The 23,985-nt window shown below is 35.8% G+C and overlaps 1 protein-coding gene and 1 long non-coding RNA gene across 2 annotated transcripts; one reads left to right on the top strand and one right to left on the bottom strand.

Moving 5' to 3' along the window:
- The first annotated feature begins 10,083 nt into the window (after positions 1-10,083).
- On the top strand, positions 10,084-10,821 carry LOC133173863 (RE1-silencing transcription factor-like). The gene has a single exon (XM_061308935.1). It carries the CDS (start codon positions 10,084-10,086, stop codon positions 10,819-10,821), a length of 738 nt encoding a protein of 245 aa, XP_061164919.1.
- Positions 10,822-13,967: 3,146 nt separating this feature from the next.
- LOC133173459 (uncharacterized) lies at positions 13,968-17,448 on the bottom strand. Its single transcript, XR_009719050.1, has 3 exons — positions 17,325-17,448; positions 14,680-14,773; positions 13,968-14,432 (listed from the first exon to the last, which is right to left on the bottom strand). It is a non-coding gene; the product is annotated as an uncharacterized LOC133173459 (long non-coding RNA).
- Positions 17,449-23,985: the final 6,537 nt, after the last annotated feature.

Raw genomic sequence — 23,985 nt, 5'->3', positions numbered from 1 at the left:
AGGACCCTGAACTATTGCACAATGGATAAAGGAAAGTAGGGAAAACGTTGTCCAAAGACATCGGAATCGAAACATTACTATTCATTAATACTGTAAATCTCAATCTTTAACAAATCACACAAACAATATTTGTGTGCATTTTTTTTAAATATAAAATTCAGAGTTATCCAAACTTTCCTGAGATTTCGCTGAACAGATCAAGATTTTGAGATAAAAGATCGGACTCGGAAGTAAATTGTCATTAAGAAGGGATTTTCAAAAACACTTTCTCAGGGTTGTGATATCAAATCCCAACCACTATATAAGTTGAGAAACACAACTCGGATGAGCACATGTACACTGTTAATTGTATTCTATAAATTTCAACTGTATTAATGTTTAATCAACTAATTAACTTAGAATTGTTTGATTGTGTGGACAATATTTTAAATGAACTTTTTTTACTAGTGGTGTGTTTATTGGACATTGCATGCAATATTGCCCCAATTTTAGTTTAGACTTAACTTTTTTTTTCATAGTTCTTTAAAATTGCATCATAGACCCCCACTTATAAATTTTTTTCTGAATCTATACGATAACTCCAATTAGTCTTTTGTAAATTCAGAAAATTCTTAAGACTTTTGATTTTTTTTATTGCTTGTTACTTTTTAAGGACATACACAGCATAATTCTAAATTTAATTTTCTTAATCCCTGCATGATTTTAGAGTTCCAATAATTGAAGGATCTTTGTGCTATTTTATGATTAAAAAGTATCTCCATGAAGGATTTGAAATAGGTAATTAGGTATACCTCAATTATATCTAGGTTCAATATGAAATTGCACATCTTCAAGTCCATTACACCTATCTTTAATTCTTGGTATTTGTACCTATTTTTAATTTAATTATACCTGTCTTCAAATCAATTGTAACTATCTTTAAATGAATTAAAGATAGATATAATTGAATTAAACCTATCTTGAATTCATTTGGAGAGAGTTACTATTGATTTGAGGATAGGTACAAATATTTGAAGATAGGTATAAGTACTGTAAGCATTTGAATATACATGACATTGTATATTAATTTGGCGTTCCATAGTAATCCATTGCTAATCTTTTTCTAATCGTACGCGTAGATCACGCCCACATTAACACCAGCTGTTAAAACATCCCTACTCATTATCATCATAGCCTGATTACCACTCATCCGGGCACCTCAACACTCCTCACCCTAACACAGATTGCCCATACCTAACTTTTAACCACCTAGCAAATTCTATCCTCAGAAACATTCCAGTTTCTATATTCTAGGGTGAACTCCAGGCAGAGCCCATCCCCGAACCCTTAACGATAACAACTTTGATTCTAAGTTACCCTTCTTACACTGGGTACCGTAAGTAATATTTTTAAAACAATCATCCTGGCCCTATCTCTAGCAATCCAGTACAGAAATTAAAAAATATTACATAATTAAGATAACAAAGTCATCAAATTTTATTAGCTATAAACATTTATGGACAGTTTAAGCACATTTGTAAAAGGGATATGGAGTCTTTGATTAATTCGGTTATTAGTAAAAACAAAACAGACTTGATTTTCATTTAAAGGAAACTATTTTATTTTTATTTTAACAAAATTTTCAATAACGTTTGGTTATTATGATACCGTTTACGTCTTTTTCCAGTAAATATCCAAATATGAAACAGATGTATAAGACTCTGGGGTATCTTTTATTTCCAGGTCAGAGGGACATATCGAATCAACTTAGGAATGAAAATGAATATTTTTAATTGATAAAACGTCATCGATATACCTAAATGTTGAAAAGAAGGCACAACAATGTAGAAGTTTTTAAATAAATTCTTCCTCATATTAATACAAAACAAGCATTCTGAGAGTATTGCATTAGCAATACTAGTCCCCTACCGGCAAGTGTAATCTGGTTCCGTTCCCGTTAAGAATTGAAAATGCCTTAATTCCGTCAAAAATTAATGAAGCGGGACGAAATGCAAACTTGATCTATAACTAATCAAGGTAAAGCCACATACCAAAAATCAGCTCAATATCTACAAGCGTTTAGAAGAAAATTGCAGAAAACCCGTAAAAATTGAAAAGACCGTAATTCCGTCAAAAATCAATGAAGCGGAACGAAATGCAAACTTGATCTGTAACTCATCAAGATACACTTACATACCAAAAATCAGCTCAATATCTGCAAGCGTTTAGGAAAAAAGTGCGGAAAACCAAGTGGGACAGACTGACAGAGGGACAGACAGACAGCTAGACAGACAGACAGACGGACAGACAGACTCAGAGGAAACCTATAGTCCCCTCCGGTTTCACCAGTAGGGGACTAAAATATGCTTGAGTATCTGATTGGTAATATCTATGTAGTTTTTGGAGATCAAGTCTTCCGACAATCTGTTTGAAATACTAATTGCATCCTGTTATTAACACACCTAGTTAGTCCCCTACCGGTGAAACCGGAGGGGACTATAGGTTTCCTCTGAGTCTGTCCGTCCGTCTGTCTGTCCGTCTGTCTGTCCCTCTGTCTGTCTGCCAGTCAGTCTGTCCCACTTGGTTTTCCGCACTTTTTTCCAAACGCTTGCAGTTATTGAGCTGATTTTTGATATGTGAGTGTATCTTGATGAGTTACAGATCAAGTTTGCATTTCGTTCCGCTTCATTGATTTTTGACGGAATTATGGCCTTTTCAATTTTTAAGAGTTTTCCGCAATTTTTTACTAAACGCTTTCAGATATTGAGCTTATTTTTGATATGTGACTCTACCTTGATTAGTTATAGATCAAGTTTGCATTTCGTTCCGCTTCATTGATTTTCTGACGGAATTATGACATTTTCAATTCTTAACGGGAACCAGATTACACTTGCCGGTAGGGGACTAGTATTGCTAATGCAATACTCTCAGAATGCTTGTTATTATCAACTTCGGAGTACTTGTTTTTTCAATCAAAATGTTCTAACAAAATAATTTTGCAAATGACCAATGACAAGGTAAGTAAATTTACATATTAAATTTTTATTGGAAAAGCAGCTGTCTATGATGTCACAGAGTCTGGACTTTAATTTATCGTGAGATATGGTTGTATAAAGTATTGAAAAGTCGTACATTTTGATATAATTGATTTTGGTAAGATTTCCCTTGATTGTAATAAGCACATACAGTAGGTTGTTTCAAAACTTGTATTTCATGTCCGCTGGTTTCGAGGTATTAGCCCCAGGAATATGCTACATGTAGATATTAAAAATTCGCTATGTCTTTGAACATCTTGCAGGCAAACTCTCCAATGATTTTAATGAGGAGCTGGTAGTCTACTATTTGTAAATTCAAATACTCACATAAGGTTCAGGGGTTAGGTCTCAGGAATGGTTTAATTGGTTATATATGGAAAATATCGAGATTTATGCCTTCAAAAATTCTCAATTTTGGACAATTTGATTAAAATTAAATCCTCAGTCAGCTGTATTTTTAGCTTTACTGGTCAAAGATCAGAAAAGCTTATGCGATTGCTAGGTGTCAGTGGTCCGTATTGCATTGTACATTTATATAATCGGGAATACACTCTTTTTCATGCACATGTCTAGCATATGTGACTCACGATGTACGAAAGAAACATCTTTTCGAAAAGATGATTTTAGGTCGATTCAAGACCAAGTTTGCTTTCAAAAATTGAAACCATGAAACACTGATGCCCTCGCATGGCAGCTCATGGTCAAGTTTAAGTTTTTCAAAGTAGGTCAAACTCTAAGATCAAGTGGTCCGAAATAATAGTACAAAAAGAAAGGGTCTTTTCACAAGGAATACACCTGTGAAATATGAAACCCTATGGGTGATGGAAAGGGTTAAAAAAAAAGACGTTAATGCTAAACGCAAAATGCAAAAAAAAAATGTATTTATTACTTCTTTTTCATGTTAAACCTTTACCAGTTTGTGTATATATTGAGGAGGGTGGGGATGGAGCTCATGTCCAAAAGCTGCTGCAATATATCCTAACAAGGACTTCCAAATCAAACAAAGTCAGCTGGCCCTGAGGCTGTTTGCAAAAATAAGATGATACGTGGAAGGGGTAGGGTGACCAGGTTAGAAACTTTCTGATTTTTAATTTTAAAAAACAATACATTTTTTTATATAGACGAAATCTCCATAAATACAAATCTGAACAGCCTTGTTTTAGCAATAACCCGTTTTTCTCTTTGTATCTATTGAACTGAGGTGTGTCAGTAGATTTGTGTTCGTCTTTTCCTTCACTGTACAATGTATACATATGCATAGCTCCGAGGGAAATAAAATCGGTAATACTGTAATATTCCGGAAATTTATAGTATGACCATTCGGGTTTAGCTATAATGTTGCAGATGTAAACTTCCGTGTTAAAAGGTATATAAAGGCTGAATCCCGGTACAGACAGTCCTTTCCAGTGCAAGCTGTGTGAAGTATAAGACCGCTAAGACGTGATAGAACATAACAGTGGTAAGTGAGACTATAAAATAAAGTCAGCTTACAGAAGAGGTTGTCCTTATGAGAAAGTAAGGTCAACAAGAATAGTTATAAAAAGGCTGTTGTGTTTCGAGTGGCAAGCCACTCAGAGGCTAACCAGCAAGGGAGGTTAGCCACCTGTAATTCGTCTAATTGACCTGTCTGGCGACCAGGCTGTTGTGCGCAGTGTGTCTGCCTGAATAAGGCTAGCAGTGTGCACAGCAGTTGAAGGGCTGTCACTTGTACTGACTGTGTCCTGAATAAGGCTGCAGTACAAGCGTCAGTCCGAGGTTGGCCAGTGAAAGGGATAGTCTACCCACTGTAATTAACACAATCATTTGTAACAAGTTGATTAATTATTTCATATTGTCGTGATTATTAACCTAGATAAGGTTAGGCCATATTATTTGTATATATTTGCAGGCCTTTGTTGTCAATCATTTGCCAATCATTTATTAAGAAAAATTGTTATATCGAAGTCATCCCCAAAACCTTGAAATGACAAGGTACGACCCCCGATAGAAGCTAACATTCCGCTCGACACGTTACAAAATTTGGTGGCAGCGTCGGGATTTGGGGTACTTGATTATTTTCTTTATAATTTGTTTGTTAAATTTCATAGCTACCGATAACCATTGTTCTTGTTTGTTAGTATGGATAGCATGGATGACCTTACTAAAATTGAAAGAGAGCTAAGTAAGATTCAGGCTAGCTTATATGAAGGTAAAGGAAAGAACGCCAGAGATTCAGGTTTACCTGAAAGTAGGCGGACAACCTTAGATGATGAATATTATGAGGCAATGGGTGCGAGACCTAAATCTGTTAGGACGACCACTCAACCTACTGATATATCTGAAAATAGACGGCCTGATACCAGCATTAGCGTAGATAGGTCAGATGACAAGGCTCCAGATAGGTTTTCCTTTACAAGCACACCATATGTTAGAAATAGGCAAGATGACCCTCTGTTTACAAATATCACCACACGCCGACCTAATGTAAGGACAAATATTGATCAGCACAAGGGTAATCATGTAAAGCCAGACAAGTTCGATGGCACTACCTCATGGCTAGACTTTAAATCTCATTTTGATGTATGTGCTGAGTTGAATGGTTGGTCGACCTCTGAGAAAGGCATGTACTTAGCTGTTTCCCTACGAGGTCGGGCACAGGCGGTGCTTGGCAGTCTTCCAGAAGGAGAAAAATGTAACTTCAGGTTATTATCTAGATCACTGGAAGAGCGATTTTTGCCACCTAACCAAACAGAGTTGTATAGGGCACAATTACGAGAGAGGAGACAGCGGGCTTCCGAAACATTGCCAGAACTTGGGCAGGACGTACGCAGGCTGGCCAACCTAGCATATCCAACTGCCCCGATTGAGGTTAGAGAAACCCTTGCGAAAGAGCAATTTATCGATGCTCTGAAGGACAGCAACATGAGAATCCGCATCAAACAAGTCAGGCCAGTTGACCTGAATGATGCAATACGCCATGCCGTGGAGTTAGATGCATTTAACTCTGCTGAAAGACGTCTTCAAGAAGATAAGGGTTATTTGAGAGAGGCCAACCAGCCATTAGAGTCAGACAAAGACACCGTGACTACGCTGTTGAAGGTAGTACGCAACATGCAGGAGGAAATGAAATCAATCAAGATGGCAGTACAGAACTCAAAATCTACCAAGCGAACATCGTCAAACATAATTTGCAACTTTTGCAAGAAGAAGGGCCACATAAAGAGAGATTGTTACTCTTATCAAAACATGCAGAAAAAGTCAAGGCTGAGAGAGAAAGACAAGTCCACTTCTTTTCCCAGACAAGGTAAGGGAACAGACAAAGATGCAAGCAGAACTGGTGTTAGTCGGAAGGCAGGGGAAGCCGGTATATTTGTTGATGCTACCATAAACGGCAGTAAAGTGAAGTTTCTAATCGACACTGGGGCAACCGTTAGTATCATTTCACCATCAACATTGCATTCTGTGATTGGTGATTCAAAGCCAATTCTCGACAAGGTCAACCAGGACGTTCTTACAGCAGATGGTACTGCAATGAATGTAGAAGGTTCTATTTTAATTTCTTTCTTATTGTCTACCTTGACAATCAACCAGAAATTTACAGTAATTGATGTTGGTATTGATGGTATATTAGGACTTGATTTTCTTACTTCTAACAATTGCTCACTTGATTTGCCAAATTCTTCTATGCTGATAGGTAGTAAGCGGGTAAAATTGTCATTTGAAGGAAAAATAGGTTGTTGTAGAGTAACCCTAGCTGCCAATATCACGATTCCTCCGTGTAGTGAAATTGTTGCTATGTGTGATGTTGTTGCACCTGTGTATGAGAAAGTGCCGAGCCTGGGTGTTATTGAACCGTCAGATCGTTTTATAGAATCAGATCGGGGTTTAGTAGCCAGAACATTGATCAGAGGTAGCAAAGTCACTCCTGTCAGACTTATGAATCTATCTACAGAAACAAAGAGTTTGTATAAAGGGACATTTGTTGCTACCCTGTCAGCTGTCGAAACTGTGTATGAAAAGAGAAGTCACATTAAAAGGGTTGGAGAACTGCCTACTCATCTACAAGACTTGTATCAGCGGTCAGTCAAGGAGTTGACCACAGAGGATGCCAAGGCAGTCAGAAAATTGTTAACCAAATACTCACATCTATTTGCTGCGAGTGATGCTGACCTTGGACAAACAAAGATGACGGAACACACTATCGATACTGGTACGAGTACTCCAATAAAGCAGCACCCAAGACGATTACCCATACATATGCAGGAAGAGGCAGATCGTCATGTTGACGACATGCTAGAGAGAGGAATCATAGAAGAGTGCACCAGCCCCTGGTCGTCTCCAGTTGTGTTGGTCAAGAAAAAGGATGGAACGACTAGGTTCTGCATTGACTACAGGAAGCTAAACAATGCAACTGTCAAAGACGCTTATCCTCTTCCGAGGATAGATGACTCCCTAGGTCAGTTATCGGGTGCAAAGTATTATTCCACGTTAGATTTAAATGCTGGGTATTGGCAAGTGGAAGTAGCAGAAAAAGATCGCCCCAAGACTGCGTTTGCAACAAGAAAAGGGCTTTACAGTTTTAAGGTTATGCCTTTTGGGCTTTGTAACGCCCCAGCGACGTTTGAGCGTCTCATGGAACTTGTGCTAAGAGGTCTACAATGGCAGATATGCCTTGTATACCTTGACGACATCATTGTTGTTGGAAAAACAGTAAGTGATATGATTTCAAATCTTACCCAAGTGTTTGATCGATTGTTAGCTGCAGGACTAAAGCTCAAACCTCGCAAATGCACATTGTTTTCAACAGAAGCAGAATACTTGGGACACATTGTATCTGCAAGAGGGATTGCTACACACCCTGATAAAATTAAGGTAGTCCAGACTTGGCAAGTACCGTCAAATGTATCAGAGTTAAGATCGTTTTTAGGATTCTGCAGTTATTATAGGCGATTTGTCAAAAACTTTGCCAATATTGCCAAGCCACTGCATGATCTGACGAAGAAGGGTATTAATTTTGCATGGTCTGATGAATGCCAGGTATCATTTGACAATCTTCGAAAACAGCTATCAACAACTCCTGTCTTGGCTCATCCAGATTTTAATGAGAGATTCATCTTGGATACCGATGCCAGTCAATATGCAATCGGCGCGGTATTGTCACAGGTAAAAGATGGTCTTGAACGACCAATTGCCTTTGCCAGCAGAAGCCTTTCCAAATCCGAAAGAAAGTATTGTGTTACCCGAAAAGAGCTTCTGGCTGTTGTACACTTCATCAAGTATTTTAGACATTACTTGTATGGCAGACAATTTACGGTAAGGACAGACCATAGCGCCCTAAGATGGTTGATGAACTTTAAAGACCCTGAAGGGCAGCTTGCGCGGTGGATGGATATTTTATCCACCTATGACTTTACAATTGAACATCGGCCAGGTAGATTACATGGTAATGCGGATGGTCTGAGTAGAGTACCATGTAAACAGTGTAAAGTCAGCCATAATGAATCGACTTACCAGACTGTTAACAAGCTTGAGGCTGAAGACATGTTGATCTTAGAGAAACCTTTAAAATGTCTTCAGGATGAAGATAAGGATATCAAAAAGGTAAAAGATTGGCTGGAACGGAGGAAACAGCCGAAAAATGATGAGATCTTGTCCGAATCTGTTGTTGTTAAATCCCTTTGTTCTCAGTGGGACCGACTGGTCATTGAAAATGGAATGTTATATAGAAGATGGTCAGATCTTATTACAAAACAGGATACATTACAAGCCATTGTCCCAAAGCAGGAACGATGGAATGTTTTGAAACATTATCATGACTCAAGGACAGCAGGCCACCTTGGAATTCACAAGACACTTGCGAGAATCCGTCAATCCTATTATTGGCCAGGTCTCCAAAGAGATGTTCATTCTTATGTTGCCGGCTGTGAAGTGTGCACCAAGAGAAAAGCACCAAGACAAACCAACAAAGCTCCAATGCATTTAGTCTTCACGGGGTATCCAATGGAAAGACTGGCAACTGATCTTTTAGGGGAACTGCCAATGACATCCAATGGAAATAAATATATCCTTGTTGTGGCAGACTACTTTACAAAGTGGACGGAAGCCTTTGCATTGCCAAACATGGAGGCAGAAACCGTTGCTACAAAGATTGTCGAAGAAGTCGTATCAAGATTTGGAGTACCAGCTACGATACATTCTGATCAGGGTCCGCAGTATGAAAGCAATCTTTTCAAGGAAATGTGCAGACTGTTGGACATACAAAAAACCCACACCACTCCGTATCACCCACAGTCGGACGGAATGGTGGAGCGGTTCAACAGAACGTTAACCACAATGCTTAGTGGTTTTGTCAATGAGCACCACACTGATTGGGATGTCCATCTTCCTTTTGTAATGATGGCATATCGAAGCTCGGTGCATGAAACAACAGGAATGACACCAAATATGATGATGTTTGGACGAGAGGTGTCGACACCACTGGATTTGATGTATGAGATGCCCCCATCAATTAAAGAGGTGCCAAACAATAAATGGACTTGGTATTTACAAGAACGTCTAGAGAATGCTCATAAATTTGTGAGAACAAGAATGAATCAGGCAATGGTCAGGCAAAAACATTACCACGATCGAAAATTGAAATGGCATCATTTCGAAGCGGGTGAAGAGGTTTATGTTTTCTTCCCAAGAAGAAAGCCAGGCACATCACCAAAGTTTACAAGTTATTGGCGAGGTCCATTTAAGGTGGTTAAAAGAATGTCCGACTTGACATATCTTGTCAATTGCGGTCCGAGGGGATCAGATCAGGTTATCCATGTTGACAGAATGCGCAAAAAGCATGCACAAATTTTGTCAGGGGGGAATGACGAACCGTTGCCAACATGTGAAACTCCGGACGACTCTGGTCCTGTAAAGAGTGATACTGATTCATGCTTTAACGGAGAACTACCAGTGTTTCATCGCCCAAGTAGAGAGCGCAAACCTCCTAGTTGGTTGCATGATTATGAGACAGATTTGTAATTATCTCTCTAGTATGCATTTACAAATTGTATTAGGAAGCTTATCTAGTTTTTATATATGTATATTTTTAGTGATGGCTAAAACTAAGACAACACCAAGAAATGAATATCGGCGGTGTCCAATGTGTTCGGAACCTGCAAGAACAGAAGAAGAATTCAAGAAACACATTATGGTATGCGCCATGAGAGTTTTTGAGTGTCCAACCTGTGATTTTACCAACACTAGAGAACTCAATCTCAAGAGACACATCAAACGATGTCATCCTGGCTTAGGACCTAATGATGAACTTATCAAACTGGGCGCAAAAGAGCAAAGTAAGGAGAAGGCAGGTGGTTCGTTGAATGAAAAAAACAAAAATGAGGAAAGCGCAAATGAAGATTGGTTGGACCAGGACCCTGGTGAAGTTATAGGCGAGATATCCTCTGCAGACTCATCGAGTAGTAGTAGCTCAAGTGAGGAGAATGAAGAAGATGATATTGATGAGCAGAAGGAGAAACAGGATCCGGAGAAGAAAGAAGACAATCTGTTAGAAAGAAGACTTTTCCGTAAGAAGACCCAACCGACTTTGCCTTTTGCAAGAAAAAGACCAAGTTTGGAGGATATCCCTGTTCCAAAGAAGATTATTCTTATGGACAAAGCAACCCAGGTTGATATGGAACCAGCAGTTCCCCCTGTAGAGAGTAGTGGAGTCGACGTTTATACACAGACATCCCCAAAGAAAAGAGAAGTTGTGACCAGAACGACAAGAAAGTTTCGTGAAGGAGAGGCAGATATCAAAGTTGTTGCCAAAGAAAGAATAATTTATAACTGACATGTTCCAGTAACTTCAATGGAAATTATATTTAACACAGATAGTGTTCATCAGTTTTGTTTGTTATTTTTATTGCTGTTCTTGTTTTGTTGCTTATTTGGTCAACCATATTAATATAGTTTTGTCGGAAAAAAAAAAAATATTTGTTGATCTATTGACTTCGCATGCGGGACGCATGTCATCGGAGGCGTGGGTAGTGTAATATTCCGGAAATTTATAGTATGACCATTCGGGTTTAGCTATAATGTTGCAGATGTAAACTTCCGTGTTAAAAGGTATATAAAGGCTGAATCCCGGTACAGACAGTCCTTTCCAGTGCAAGCTGTGTGAAGTATAAGACCGCTAAGACGTGATAGAACATAACAGTGGTAAGTGAGACTATAAAATAAAGTCAGCTTACAGAAGAGGTTGTCCTTATGAGAAAGTAAGGTCAACAAGAATAGTTATAAAAAGGCTGTTGTGTTTCGAGTGGCAAGCCACTCAGAGGCTAACCAGCAAGGGAGGTTAGCCACCTGTAATTCGTCTAATTGACCTGTCTGGCGACCAGGCTGTTGTGCGCAGTGTGTCTGCCTGAATAAGGCTAGCAGTGTGCACAGCAGTTGAAGGGCTGTCACTTGTACTGACTGTGTCCTGAATAAGGCTGCAGTACAAGCGTCAGTCCGAGGTTGGCCAGTGAAAGGGATAGTCTACCCACTGTAATTAACACAATCATTTGTAACAAGTTGATTAATTATTTCATATTGTCGTGATTATTAACCTAGATAAGGTTAGGCCATATTATTTGTATATATTTGCAGGCCTTTGTTGTCAATCATTTGCCAATCATTTATTAAGAAAAATTGTTATATCGAAGTCATCCCCAAAACCTTGAAATGACAAGGTACGACCCCCGATAGAAGCTAACATTCCGCTCGACACGTTACAATACGACATTGTAATATAATAACAAACAGCACATGTCAGTCGTCTACAATATTCGTAGTTATAAAGAGTTGCAGGGGGATAGACGGTCAAAGACCCCCCCCCCCCCCCGAATTTTCAGTTTCGTTAGTTAGATACTTAGGAAGCATAAAGAGGAAAAAAATAAGATAAATGGACCTTTTACAAAAATATAGAGAAAATTGCCTTCCACACAAGTTTTTAAAGGCCTGCATATTTATCCCCATCCCCTGTCCAAAGCTTTCTTCTTCCACCACCAACCTACGATTTTGATAAGCATTGATTTTTTTTGTTCATGGCTGGATCCCCCACCCACCAATACTATTTTTGAGTTTGTTTTGTTTAGTGCCTAGGGGTGTATGGATGAAACTTATGAATTAAGGTAAGGTTTGCGGTTACAGGGAGATAACTCTTATGAATCACTTAAGCGTTTGAAACCGGCGAAATTTAAACCAGCGATAATAAGCATTCAATCGCTAATGAATTTCGGCTGTGAAACACCATGACATAAAATGATGAACACAAACAAAGGACATTTCCAGTTGAAAATCGTATAGGCCTAACAATTTAAAGTAAAGGAATCTCAAGAATTCAGCGGACAAATACTTAGCGTGATGCACGATTGACGACGCAATAAAAGAGCACTATAGTCTGTCCCACCAAGCTATTGTCACCACTTTTTGCAACATATCTCAAAATATATAAATACCTTGGCCTTCAGCCCAGGTCCGATCGATAGATCATTTTTTTCCAATTTTCCTCCATTTATCCGAACCCTCGAGTTCAACTGGTGTATTGACACGGCGGCAAATTCAAAGTCTACGGGGATTTAACATTGCCAAAATGGCCGTCACTTCGGAAGGGGATCCATCATTATTCGTGGATTTCCGTACTTTACCGTCATTGACGAAATGACGTAACACACTTTCGGAAATTCTCTGCACTTACGGACGTCCGGAAAAGCATACCGCCCGAGACTTACCAAGCACCTAATACACGTGTATTTTAAAATTAGTGATAAAATACGGAGTTTTAAGCATACATTGCATATCAATTGACAGAAGAAGTTTAAAAGAGCTAAACACTGCGACCCATTTGAATTCATATACTCAAGGATTCGTAAGTTTGAATGTTAAAAACATTCGAGGCTGCAAAATATCAACCAAGGAAGAGTGCCATGACTGCTTTGCCAAAACATGTAAGCGAATACGTTCTATAGAGTGTAAATGTAAACAAAATCTACAACTTTACCTTGCACTGAGTAAATCCCGAACACAATATATATATATATAGTTCAATGTAAACACGATTAAACATCTCGTCACTTCTATACATGTCCCGTAAGTGCACTTCCTGGATTTATATACTTATAACACTTATCACACCATATGTCCACCTTTGTTAATACTTTTTGAATCTTTGTGCAAAACAAGACTTGTAGTCTGCATCAAACTACGTCACCAGTGGATTTTGACCTTGCCCTTCGAAAACTTCCTGTATCGGCATTAGGTAAATCCGGGCCCTGAGATTTTAAACATTTTATATCAAGTCTTTCCATTAATAAATGCCAGAATACCAAAGATCAAGGACACACTCAAACATGTACTCATGGAATACATTTTATTTTTTTTTTATATCTGTAGATTTTCCATGAATATGAACTTTTAAAATATAACCAGGGATCTCTTATTAAAGTATATAGGTCCCTGATATATAACACACACTTTTTAAAAAAAAATGTATATTTGCAGGAAATATAAATTCTTGTCTAATCCCTCTCATATTATTTTTTCCAAACATTAAGAAAAAAAAATAATTAAAAACTATAGACAAAATTAAATAAGCATAAATAATACAAAGCATTTTACAGCTGTTTTATTTGGAAACAAGAATTTAATTGTAGGATACAGAATAGCTAGCTGATGGAGACATCAGACAGACCAGCACTAGCAAAGATGATTAAACCACCCAAAGTACCTGCAGATACATGTATATGGCCTTCTGTAGTTTTTGAAAATTGAAAAACTGTGGAATCATTTTATTGGGGGGGGGGGGGCATTAATCAGCTGTTAGTGGGCAGGCATTTAATTCAACTGGTTTGTGCATACATAAGGTTAACTTTAAAATACATTAAGTTAAAGATTCAATGAACTGACAAGTTGAAAAAATAAGTATTTGTAGGAATATAAATTAGTGGATATGTTTGACCCACCTATCCTCCCCCAAGAACAATGATGATTCCATAGTAAATGCTGCCAATTACTTTTTTTTAAAATACCAAATAATTGAGTTATGTGTCTGAAACTGACAAAGTAAATACTTGTTGAAGTTATGCTAATTTACATCTTCTTCTGTGCAAAGTAAATTCACACTGTAATAATTAAGGGTATAACATACAAATTCAGAAGAAGAAATGAAAGTCAACTGCTCTGTGGTGATGTTGTTTATGGTTTGAAAGTCTCTTCAGCCTTGGTACAATAGAAAAGTCTTGACTCATATTCAACACAATGAAGCCAAGAATGAAGCTATGAATGAGTTGGAGAGTGGGTATCTTGTTTTTTTTTTTAATTTACACTCTTAACAGTTCTGTTGAAAATGGTTTCTGCCTTATCCAGTGTCCAGATCACTAAGTAGACTACCAGTTAATATTTGTTTCAGCCATCACTTTTGGTCTGCAATAGATAATAAAACACATCTTAAATGTTATTAAAATTCTTGAGAATGAAAATTTATGGTTAAGTAATTGAAGTGAAATTAAAGAATGAATTTCAATTCTACATGTACCAAGATACATGTAGTATAAATTATATACATATGGAAACTACAATTTTTATTTTCAGATTCCAGCCTGAAGTATGCAATTCAGACAGAGTAAAGACATTTTAATATTTTATATATACATGTACATGTATAACTTACTAATCCAGAAGATTCCTGAGACTCTGTGATTCACCCAATTACATGAATGCCTTCGAGTCTGGTCATCATAACAATGTACTCCAATTTTTTTAACCTTCAAAAAAAAAAAATTATGTAAATAAATATAAAGGCATAATCAAGAATAGTTTACTTCTTTATTACAATGTGCTCATACACTGTATACAATATGCATGATATCAGTTTTCTGGCCTTTTATTTAGTACATGTATGCTAGAATACTGTACATAACTTGAATTTTACAAATGAATGTTTTGCTAAATTTTCTTTTGGACATAAAGAATGGATGCGTACAAGGCGAAGATAATCCCCCACTCTGAGAAAAGACATTTCTTAATTCTTAAGTTCATGATGTTATATTTCACAAAAATTGTATTGTCAATATCATCTTTTACACATTTGCTTCTTTTATTTAATTGAATAACTTATTGATTAGTATTTTTTATTTTCAATTATGAAGGTAGTGGAAAGAAAAAAAAGAGCCGAAGGCTCAAGTGAGCTTTTCTGATCAAAGGGTGTCCGGCGTCTGCCATCTATAAACGTTTTCGACTTCTTCTCAAGAACCGCTGGGCCAATTTAAAACAAACCTGCAAATGTGACAAAGCATCCTTGGGTGAAAGGGATTTAAGTTTGTTCACAGGAAGTGCCATGCCTTATTTCATGGAGAGATAATGAAGAGTTCATGAAAATTTAGTGGCATCTTTAAAAATCTTCTCAAGAACCACTAGCTAGGCAAGAAAAGATGAAAATTATGTAAAAGCTTCATTACAAATTACATTACATGTACAATCAAGTTTATTCATATCATAACCCAGGGGGGGGGGGGGCACAAGAGGGGGGTGAAGTTTTATGTAGGAATATATGGGAAATGTCTTTAAAAATCTTCTTCTCGAGAACAGCTTTGCCACTATTAGTCATATTAATTCAGAAGCAACCTTGGGTAATGTAGAATCAAGTTATCCTCAGGTAGTGTAGATTCAAGTTTGTTCAAATTAGGGGGGTGGGGACACAACAGAGGGTCAAAGTTTTGCATAAGAATATATAGGAATCATCTTGAAAAAAATCTTCTGTTCAAGAACAGCAAAGCCATGATTAGTCATGTTATTATAGAAGCATCCTCAGGTAGTGTAGATTCAAATTTGTTCAATTTTAGGAGGGTGGGGCCACCAGGGTTCGAAATTCACTATATACAACTCACAAAACACGAGTTAGAATTCCCAAATTGCGAGTTGAAAATTAGGTAACTCACAATTTTTTTTTTTTTTTTTGCATTGAAACTGTAGCAAAATTATATAATATGACAGAACACAATACTTTTGATTTAAATCAGTAATTTAAATAAAAGTCACACTGTAGTTGTATTTTGTGTATTGTACAGTAGTTACTTTTTCCTTAAGTTACATGTATTTAATTTATATGAATTTAACTTTATATGAAAATTGCGAGTAGTCTTATAAAATTGCGAGTTCACTTTGTTGGTACTCGCAATTATTTGCGAGTTGTAATTTTAGGGAGTTTCTAACCCTGGGCCACAATGAGCGATGAGCGTTTTACATAGGAATACATGGGGGGGGGGGGGGTCTTTAAAATTCTTCTGTTAAAGAACAGCAAAGCCATGATTAGTAATATTGATATGGAAGCATCCTGAGGTAGTGAAAATTTAAGTTTGCCATTGACATTACTAACAACTTTTTTTTTATAAATGTAACTCTTCCTTGAACTTTGAAAATTGTAATATATCTCACAGCAGGGGATTGTCCTGTATGCTCTCTTTCTTTATTGTAACAGTTTGAACAAAATGGGTTAACTATGGGGTAGATGTAAGTCAATGAATTTCAAATTATGAACTTTAAAGAAATACCACCCCCTCTCCCCCCCCCCCCCCCCCCAAAAAAAAATAATAAAGATTTTTTTTTTACAATACTGGTGAAAGAAAAAAAAAAAAAGAAATCTCAAGGGTTGTATACCAGGGAAACTTGCAGCATTACCATATTATGAATTCCAACTTAACAAAAAATTGTTAGTGAAAAAGAGGGGGGACTGAGGAACAACCAAAAAAAAATCACACTGCCTTTCATATGAAGGGATGAAATGTAACTGCAAAGTTAGTACTGGAAGTGTGAATATTTCAAAATGGGAGTATTTGGGGCATGCCCCCTCCCCTGGAAAGTTTAGGATTAACGTAATAATTTGCATTCTGAGAGCTAATCTAAGTTCATTTATTTTATAATAAAATGCAGCATGCTTACTTTATCCTCAACTTAATGTATATTTAATCGAAAATTTTCTGTAACTAAAAGGGGGAAATTTGACATTTTATTCATCAGGTGAAAGGATTGTTTACAGTTATAATGAATTCTGTGGACCAACTGTTGCGTTTTAGATATGATCCCTGTGACTGAAAGAGAAAGTAGACCTATCATATAAAATATTAAAAATCTTAAGCTTCTTACAAAAAAAGTCATTACCATTATAGATCTGAAAGTTTTCGTTTTCCCCCACTAGGCCTACTGTGCAAATATGCATTGGGCTTTCGCCGAATAATGCTTGACTTTGACAAATCATTAGCACTTGAAAACACTTCTTTTGTGGGTGTACTTTCAGAAGTTAAAAAAAAAACAACTTACGTTTTCATCGAAGGAAGCTGTAAATTACACATCATGTCAACATCCCCTTTCTAGAGCAGTGCGTTATCCACAACTTGTACTGCATTGAATTCGGATTATTTTCTCTCAGTTTATGAGAAAACTCGTCAAATATATTTGAATGCAAAACAATACTTATATTTTTTACCAAAACACACTGAATTGCTTTCGTTTAATTTTTAGGATTTTTTGTAATTTTAATTTGGAAAGAACGACTACTCCCTCGATAAACTGGTTTCCTGCCCCGTGGTCTTGACGCTAATGGACGAGTTTACCATGTTAAATCCCCGTAGACTTTGAATTTGCCGCCGTGTCAATACACCGATTGAACTCGAGGGTTCGGATAAATGCAGGAAGTTTGGAAAAAAAATGATCTATCTCTCGAACCTAGGTTGAAGGCCAAGGTATTTATATATTTTGAGATATGTTGCAAAATGTGGTGACAGTAGCTTGGTGGGACAGACTATAGTTTATTTTCAATACGGAACTGCGCAAGTTGCACGGTTATTCAAGTCAGCAGGAGCAAAGAATCAGATGTATTGTAAATCATGCACTTCACTGCGTCACTTAATCATGTTAAAATGACATCACGAACGAAAGAAAGAAACATCCAGGATCCTGTTACACTCTGAGTGGTGTATGCAGTATGCACTCCGAACAGGGAAGAGAAGTCATGGAGTATTTGGCAGCTTGATATAGTTGCATCAGACAGATAATTATTTAACTGTAAATTTTAAGTATTTGTAGTTCATAATTGCGTATTACAACTACGGATTACAGAACTTTGTCAATGACCTAAACCATGTAAACGGACATAAACAGGAATGAATGAACAGATCAGGGTACATGTTAATCCGAGTTTCCTCTGACTGTAAACACTGCTTTTATCTATTTATATTGTGACATGTTCAGCGAATATCGGATAAGGTGCATGTGACTTTAATTCCCGCAATGCAGAAAAAGTTTTCATCCAACTTTTTAAAATCTTTCTCTTTCTCTCCATCTTTCTCTCTCTATTTTTTTTTAATACAATCAGGAAAGCATTTTCATCAGTTATTTTTTATGAAATTGTTTGAATTATTGATTGACACATTATTTTTCAATGCAAATTAGTTCTCACTGAAAAAGATCTGAAGCCCAAATCCTTTTTTAAAAGTATCAATCTTGAATGCAGTAAACAAATAAATGTTCAAACTCTTAGTCAAAACATACTAGATTATATGTTGCACATGGATTTTTTCCCTAGATAGATTTTAATATGAATTTTATCATAAACTTTAATTTAATAATCTCAAAGAGGATTTAAAAGTAGGTTCAAAAGAGGGGGATTTTTAAGCATTGAATCATTATTTATTGAAAGATATAGTCTCATAACTGCAACGGTGTGTGCAAACTAATTGAGTAACGCACATTAGCGCGTTATGAAAATATGTTGGCACACATGTTGACATGCAGTCAATACTTTTCCTATTTTTACTTATATGCACTGGCTATATATGTTCCAGTATTGATTATGATTTACTGATTGCTAAGCTCAGTTGATTGTCCTACTCTGACATGGTAAATTTTGGTTCTCTCAAAAAAGATACATGGTCAGTTGGTACATGTAAATATAAGTATTTTATTTTTTTTTTTTAATTTTATTATTTTCATTATTTTTTTTTAAGTTTGAAGTAACCTTTGATGGGGTCTTATAGAGACAGCTGGCACAGGTTGGAATTATGACATAATACAGGTGAGCTTTCAGTGATTTTTCTACACTCAATTTAGGTCCTAATATCGGCCCTTTCCCCTCTTAAAAATTACCGATTTTTCCCAATTTTCAACTGCTTTTTTCCCAAAATCAAAACGTATTGTTTTGGTTTAATTGAATTTTTTATGTACGACTTATCTAATATGGAACGCTATTGTTTTTGGTCATTCGGACGCTTAAAATAACGGCGAAAAACAACAGTTTAATTGTGTGTTTGCAAGACTTGGAAAATCGATCATGTGGAAGTCAAACTTTTGTGTCAATACATCATAAGAAATTTAAATATGCATGTGAATCTGTTAAGCATAGCTTTATTTTTAATTTGCAAGTACTAGTAGTTCTACAACAAGTGTCCTTGATTTCACGAAAATTAAACTGTTTCTTCATCCTGCAGAGACTGGCATTGCAGAGAAATATGCGATACAGCAATACATGCTTGTAAATAGTGTCAAGATTATTCCATCTCCAATGCGAGCAATAACGAGAAATCGGGAATGATTTTTTTTTCTCAATTTATAATTCTACCATAATGGTAAAAAAAAAAAATATCTATAGGACAATCAAAATACAAAAATGAAAGAAAATTAAAATGTAGAACTGTCCATTTTGTTGAACTTGAAAAATTTTGTAACAAATAAATTCAATAAATGATATTACATTTACTTATTATTTTATTTTTACTTGTCAATATGAAAGTTAATTACAATCTTATTGTTTTTTCCCAATTTGACACAAATGTCGACAATTTTTCCCAATTGTAAAGGCACAGGCCCCTTTTAAAAATTGTAGAAAAATCACTGGCTTTTCTAAAGTACAGTATTTATTTTTTCCTCACCAAGTGATACATACATTAGTATAGTCTGGATCAGGCCCATAAGAAGCAATTTCGGGGGGGGGGGGGGGGGGGGGGCACTACCAATAATATTAAAATTCCTTGGCAAGCAAAAATGAAAGGTCATCAGACGTTATTATTTAGGTGGCACAAGCATATATTTAGCGATGTTTTCTATAGTGTATAGTGTTCTATATATCAGCAAAATTAGGGGGGGGGGATGCCTCCCCAGTTCCTAAGACCATGTGGATAGTTTTAATTTAGATTGAATGGTTTTAATGAGGGCCTGGAAATACTTTCTGTGAATGAAGTTCTATTTTTATTAGTATCTCATTTTTTTAAATAAAAAGAGATCCAGATTATGCATGACAATTTAATCTTAGCATTGCTTAGGTTGTGTTTTAGAAAATTCGCTCATCAAGCTTATATAATTGCATTCATCTTATTCAATCTATATAAATTAATGTATACTTTTATTTTTGATAATAGTTGTACCATTATTAGTTATAAAGTGAGTATGTTGGAAATTCATTCATTTCATTTTTTTTTTTTCATTCCTTTCATTATATGAAAATGAACACACAATTTCAGATTATGGATCATTAATTGGAAATAAATCAGAAAAAGTACTTCAGTTCTTGCTTAGAAGATCAGTGCCATCTATTATAGTAAAGACCATTGTATTCCAGCTCATGAATGTTCAAGAAAGTTGAAAGATCGAGCAAAGGTGTGGAACCAGATATGCCAATACCAGTGGCCCAGGATTCGGAGGAGACTGGTTACCCAATAAATGTTATCCATGGAAACAATGATTCCACAACAACATTCTATCTATAAGCTGTTTTCTTTATATTTAGAAAAAATAAGAGTCTGAGGTGATTATAGTACATTGCTTCTCCATCTTTGAACTTGCATTCAGTAAAATAAATTTATGCATCAGATGTATTAATTGGAGGTGGCATATGTCTGCTTAACAAGTTTCTATGTAGCATTCAAAAAGTGTTTGTAAAGTTTAATGTAAATTGTTGTAGTAAAATATCCATAGATAATGGACAGAATATGTATCTGTGACATTATGGCATTGTTATATTTTTCCTGTTCTTGTCCAATATTCATGACAGTGTAATAACTTCGCAGAATTTTACAATTTGACTGAAATCGGAAGTACTTGCACTGTAAACTCATTAAAATATGAATTTGTAACTTGAAATCCAATGTTATTGTCTTCTTACATACAGCTGCATTTATCCAGAATCTGGGACTGATCAAAGTCGCCCTCATGGTGCAGTGGTTAGAGCTTTGCTCTAGAATCACAGGGAAAGGAGTTGATCCTTGCATTGCGGGTTCAAATCCCACTGCGGGACTTGGAGACCAGTCCTTCAGGTGAAACCATATAAACCGAAGTCCCATATCAAGTATTTGCTGGCACGGAAAAGATCCCTCACTGCTCAGAAGGCCATAAGTGTCGAGTACAGGTCTAAATTTGCAGCCCTCCACTGGCAAGTGATGGCGTCTCAATATGAGTGAAATAATCTTGAAGGGAGGGTAAGCAAACAAACGAACAAACTATTAAAATGATTGATATGTAGATATTTGTTACTGTTGTTAAGATAGCAGCTACCTGGATAAAATGCCTGCAACATTTCACTCAAGTGATAGCATGTAAAGCCTCACCAGTCATAGATGAGTAAAGACATTAGCTAAGGATGCCTAGAAATTAATACATGTAGTTGAAATCTTTTGAAATGATTAAATCAACATAAGGTCAAAAAATTTTACTTAAACTTGTTTTCCAACAGGAGCATGCTAAGAAACCATGATGAACAATTACATGTACATGTATACACCTCAAGCATGTTTATAGATACAGGTATTTCTAAAAGGTGTTGAAACATAATTCCATTGACTTTTTCATCAATAATATTGTAAAGGTGCGTTATGTAGGACATGTATACCAAGAGTCTTTCCACATGAACTGATTATTTACTATTTAGTAGCATAGAAGGAGTGTTATTGTGGTCAATTTTCTGCCAAAAAAAATAATTTTATATAAAATTTAGTTTGATGAGTACACTTTCTGAAAATTGTATCAATGTTTACTTTAAAATGCAAAAAGGTCTGATTTTCATGTACAAAACCCATTATATAGCCTCTGTTTCCATGGAAACAGTGTTGGGGACATATATATTTTTTTAGTCCATTGTAATGAAAATTATCCATTGAACAATTTTTTGGATTTTTGTGGAATCGGTAGATATAGATAATGGTGATTTTTACTTGTTTGTTGCCATGGCAACGGTTTCACTTTATTATGGAAAGTTGAAAAAACCTCTTTTTTAACCCAAATTTTTACATTTTCAGTAACAGAAATAAAAAAAATAAGATAAATTAAGCATAAAATAAAATAATTCATGCCATTTTAATTATTTTAATATGATAATATATAAAATTAATCAATTTTTTTCATTGAAAATAATTGAACATGTAAAGCGTCAAATACCTCAAATTTGGCGTCTTTTACCCAAAAAACGGGACGGGCAATATCTTTTAAGATGGTGTTAAATGATGAAGCTATTCTTCCCAAACAAATTGATGTATGACATATGTACAATTTCAAAAAAATAAAATTTGGAGGGGGTCGCAAACCTTACCTTAAATCAATAATAAAATACTTTATAATATGGTTGCACTTACGCTTGATCATTGAATTCATCGAATAACAGATCTATATAAAATTATGAGAGCTACGATGATGACATCTCCCCTTTTCGGGGGTTTGCAAACCATGAATCTTACAAAATTTATTTGAAATGCAGAAATAGTTCATCTTTTGTGTTTAATGAGGTTTGAAGATGTATTTTTAAAAATAAAATATATTTATGTATATAATTTTTCTAATTCATAAGCTGCCTCAAACGCTACTAAAAACAGAAGTACTTTTTTGCATGCCATCTAGAATTAATTCAGGGAATGACGTGTAGTTTCGCTTGACATTCATTGAAGTTCTGACAAGTTCTGTTATCTGATCCCAGTGTATAACCAGAGTCACAGTCACAGAAATAACGACCCTCTTTATACATTCCTGGATGCAGTTTTGCAAAGCTGGGTTAGAAAATTCAGCAGAAAATGATTCAGAGAACTTTTATGAATTGACAGGCGTCTAAATAGCTGGTTTGAATGCATGCATATAACATCATCTATCTCATGCTGTAAGGTTTGTTCCAAACAGTATGTTGGGAAACGGGAGATATATGCGGGAAAGGTGATAGTTCGTTTTGCAACAGAGTATATGTTGATTTTGCAACTGAGTTTGTTGATTTTATTTTAATTAAGTACATTGATTTGTAAGAAAAAAGTATTTTCTGTCTTGTACAAATGCAAAAAATTAAAAATTCCAGTAAAGTCTATAGAGTTCATAATTTCCATTTTTGTGACCTACTTTATCATATCTATCTACCTTTAATACAGCTCCTATATGGAATTCAAATCATTAATTTGAAACTACCACTGATGTCATTATCGCCAAACCCCCTAACTCCGTCACTAGCCTAAATCGGTCACTTTCGGGAAACTCAGCGCTCTTTGTATATAAATGAATGCAATATGTGACGTCATTTTGCTTGCTGAAAATCTACAATCAAATGCCAAGAAATTATAAAAGTCAAGTTCAATATGCATCAAAAACAAATAATAATTATACTTAATCTGTTGTATCTATCTTATTTTATGTGAAATCAGTAAGCACATTTTCCTTGTGGGGTATTCCATCGCATTTTTAGGAGGATTTTACGACACACCATATTGAAAATTGCTAAAAATATTTTTTCGCCTTCTGTCCTAATTATATAATGCATTACACGTTGGAGATAACGTTAGCACGACATTAGTACATATAAAATACGTTATATCATCGTTATTTTTCTCCTGCTTATTAATACTTTTCTTATCAATACAATTTTATACAATTTAAATACTTGAAAAACTGATTTTTTTAATGTAAATACATGTACAAGTTGAGAAAAAAGAGACTAAAAAAACTGGAAAAAACTTATTTGATT

This window comes from Saccostrea echinata, unplaced genomic scaffold (genome assembly GCF_033153115.1).
Source record: "Saccostrea echinata isolate AGI-Se365-2 ecotype Australia unplaced genomic scaffold, CSIRO_AGI_Sech_v1 ptg000056l, whole genome shotgun sequence".
NCBI classification, from domain to species: domain Eukaryota; kingdom Metazoa; phylum Mollusca; class Bivalvia; order Ostreida; family Ostreidae; genus Saccostrea; species Saccostrea echinata.
The sequence above is the reverse complement of the archived record's forward strand: the minus strand, read 5'-3'. Positions and strand labels throughout refer to the sequence as shown.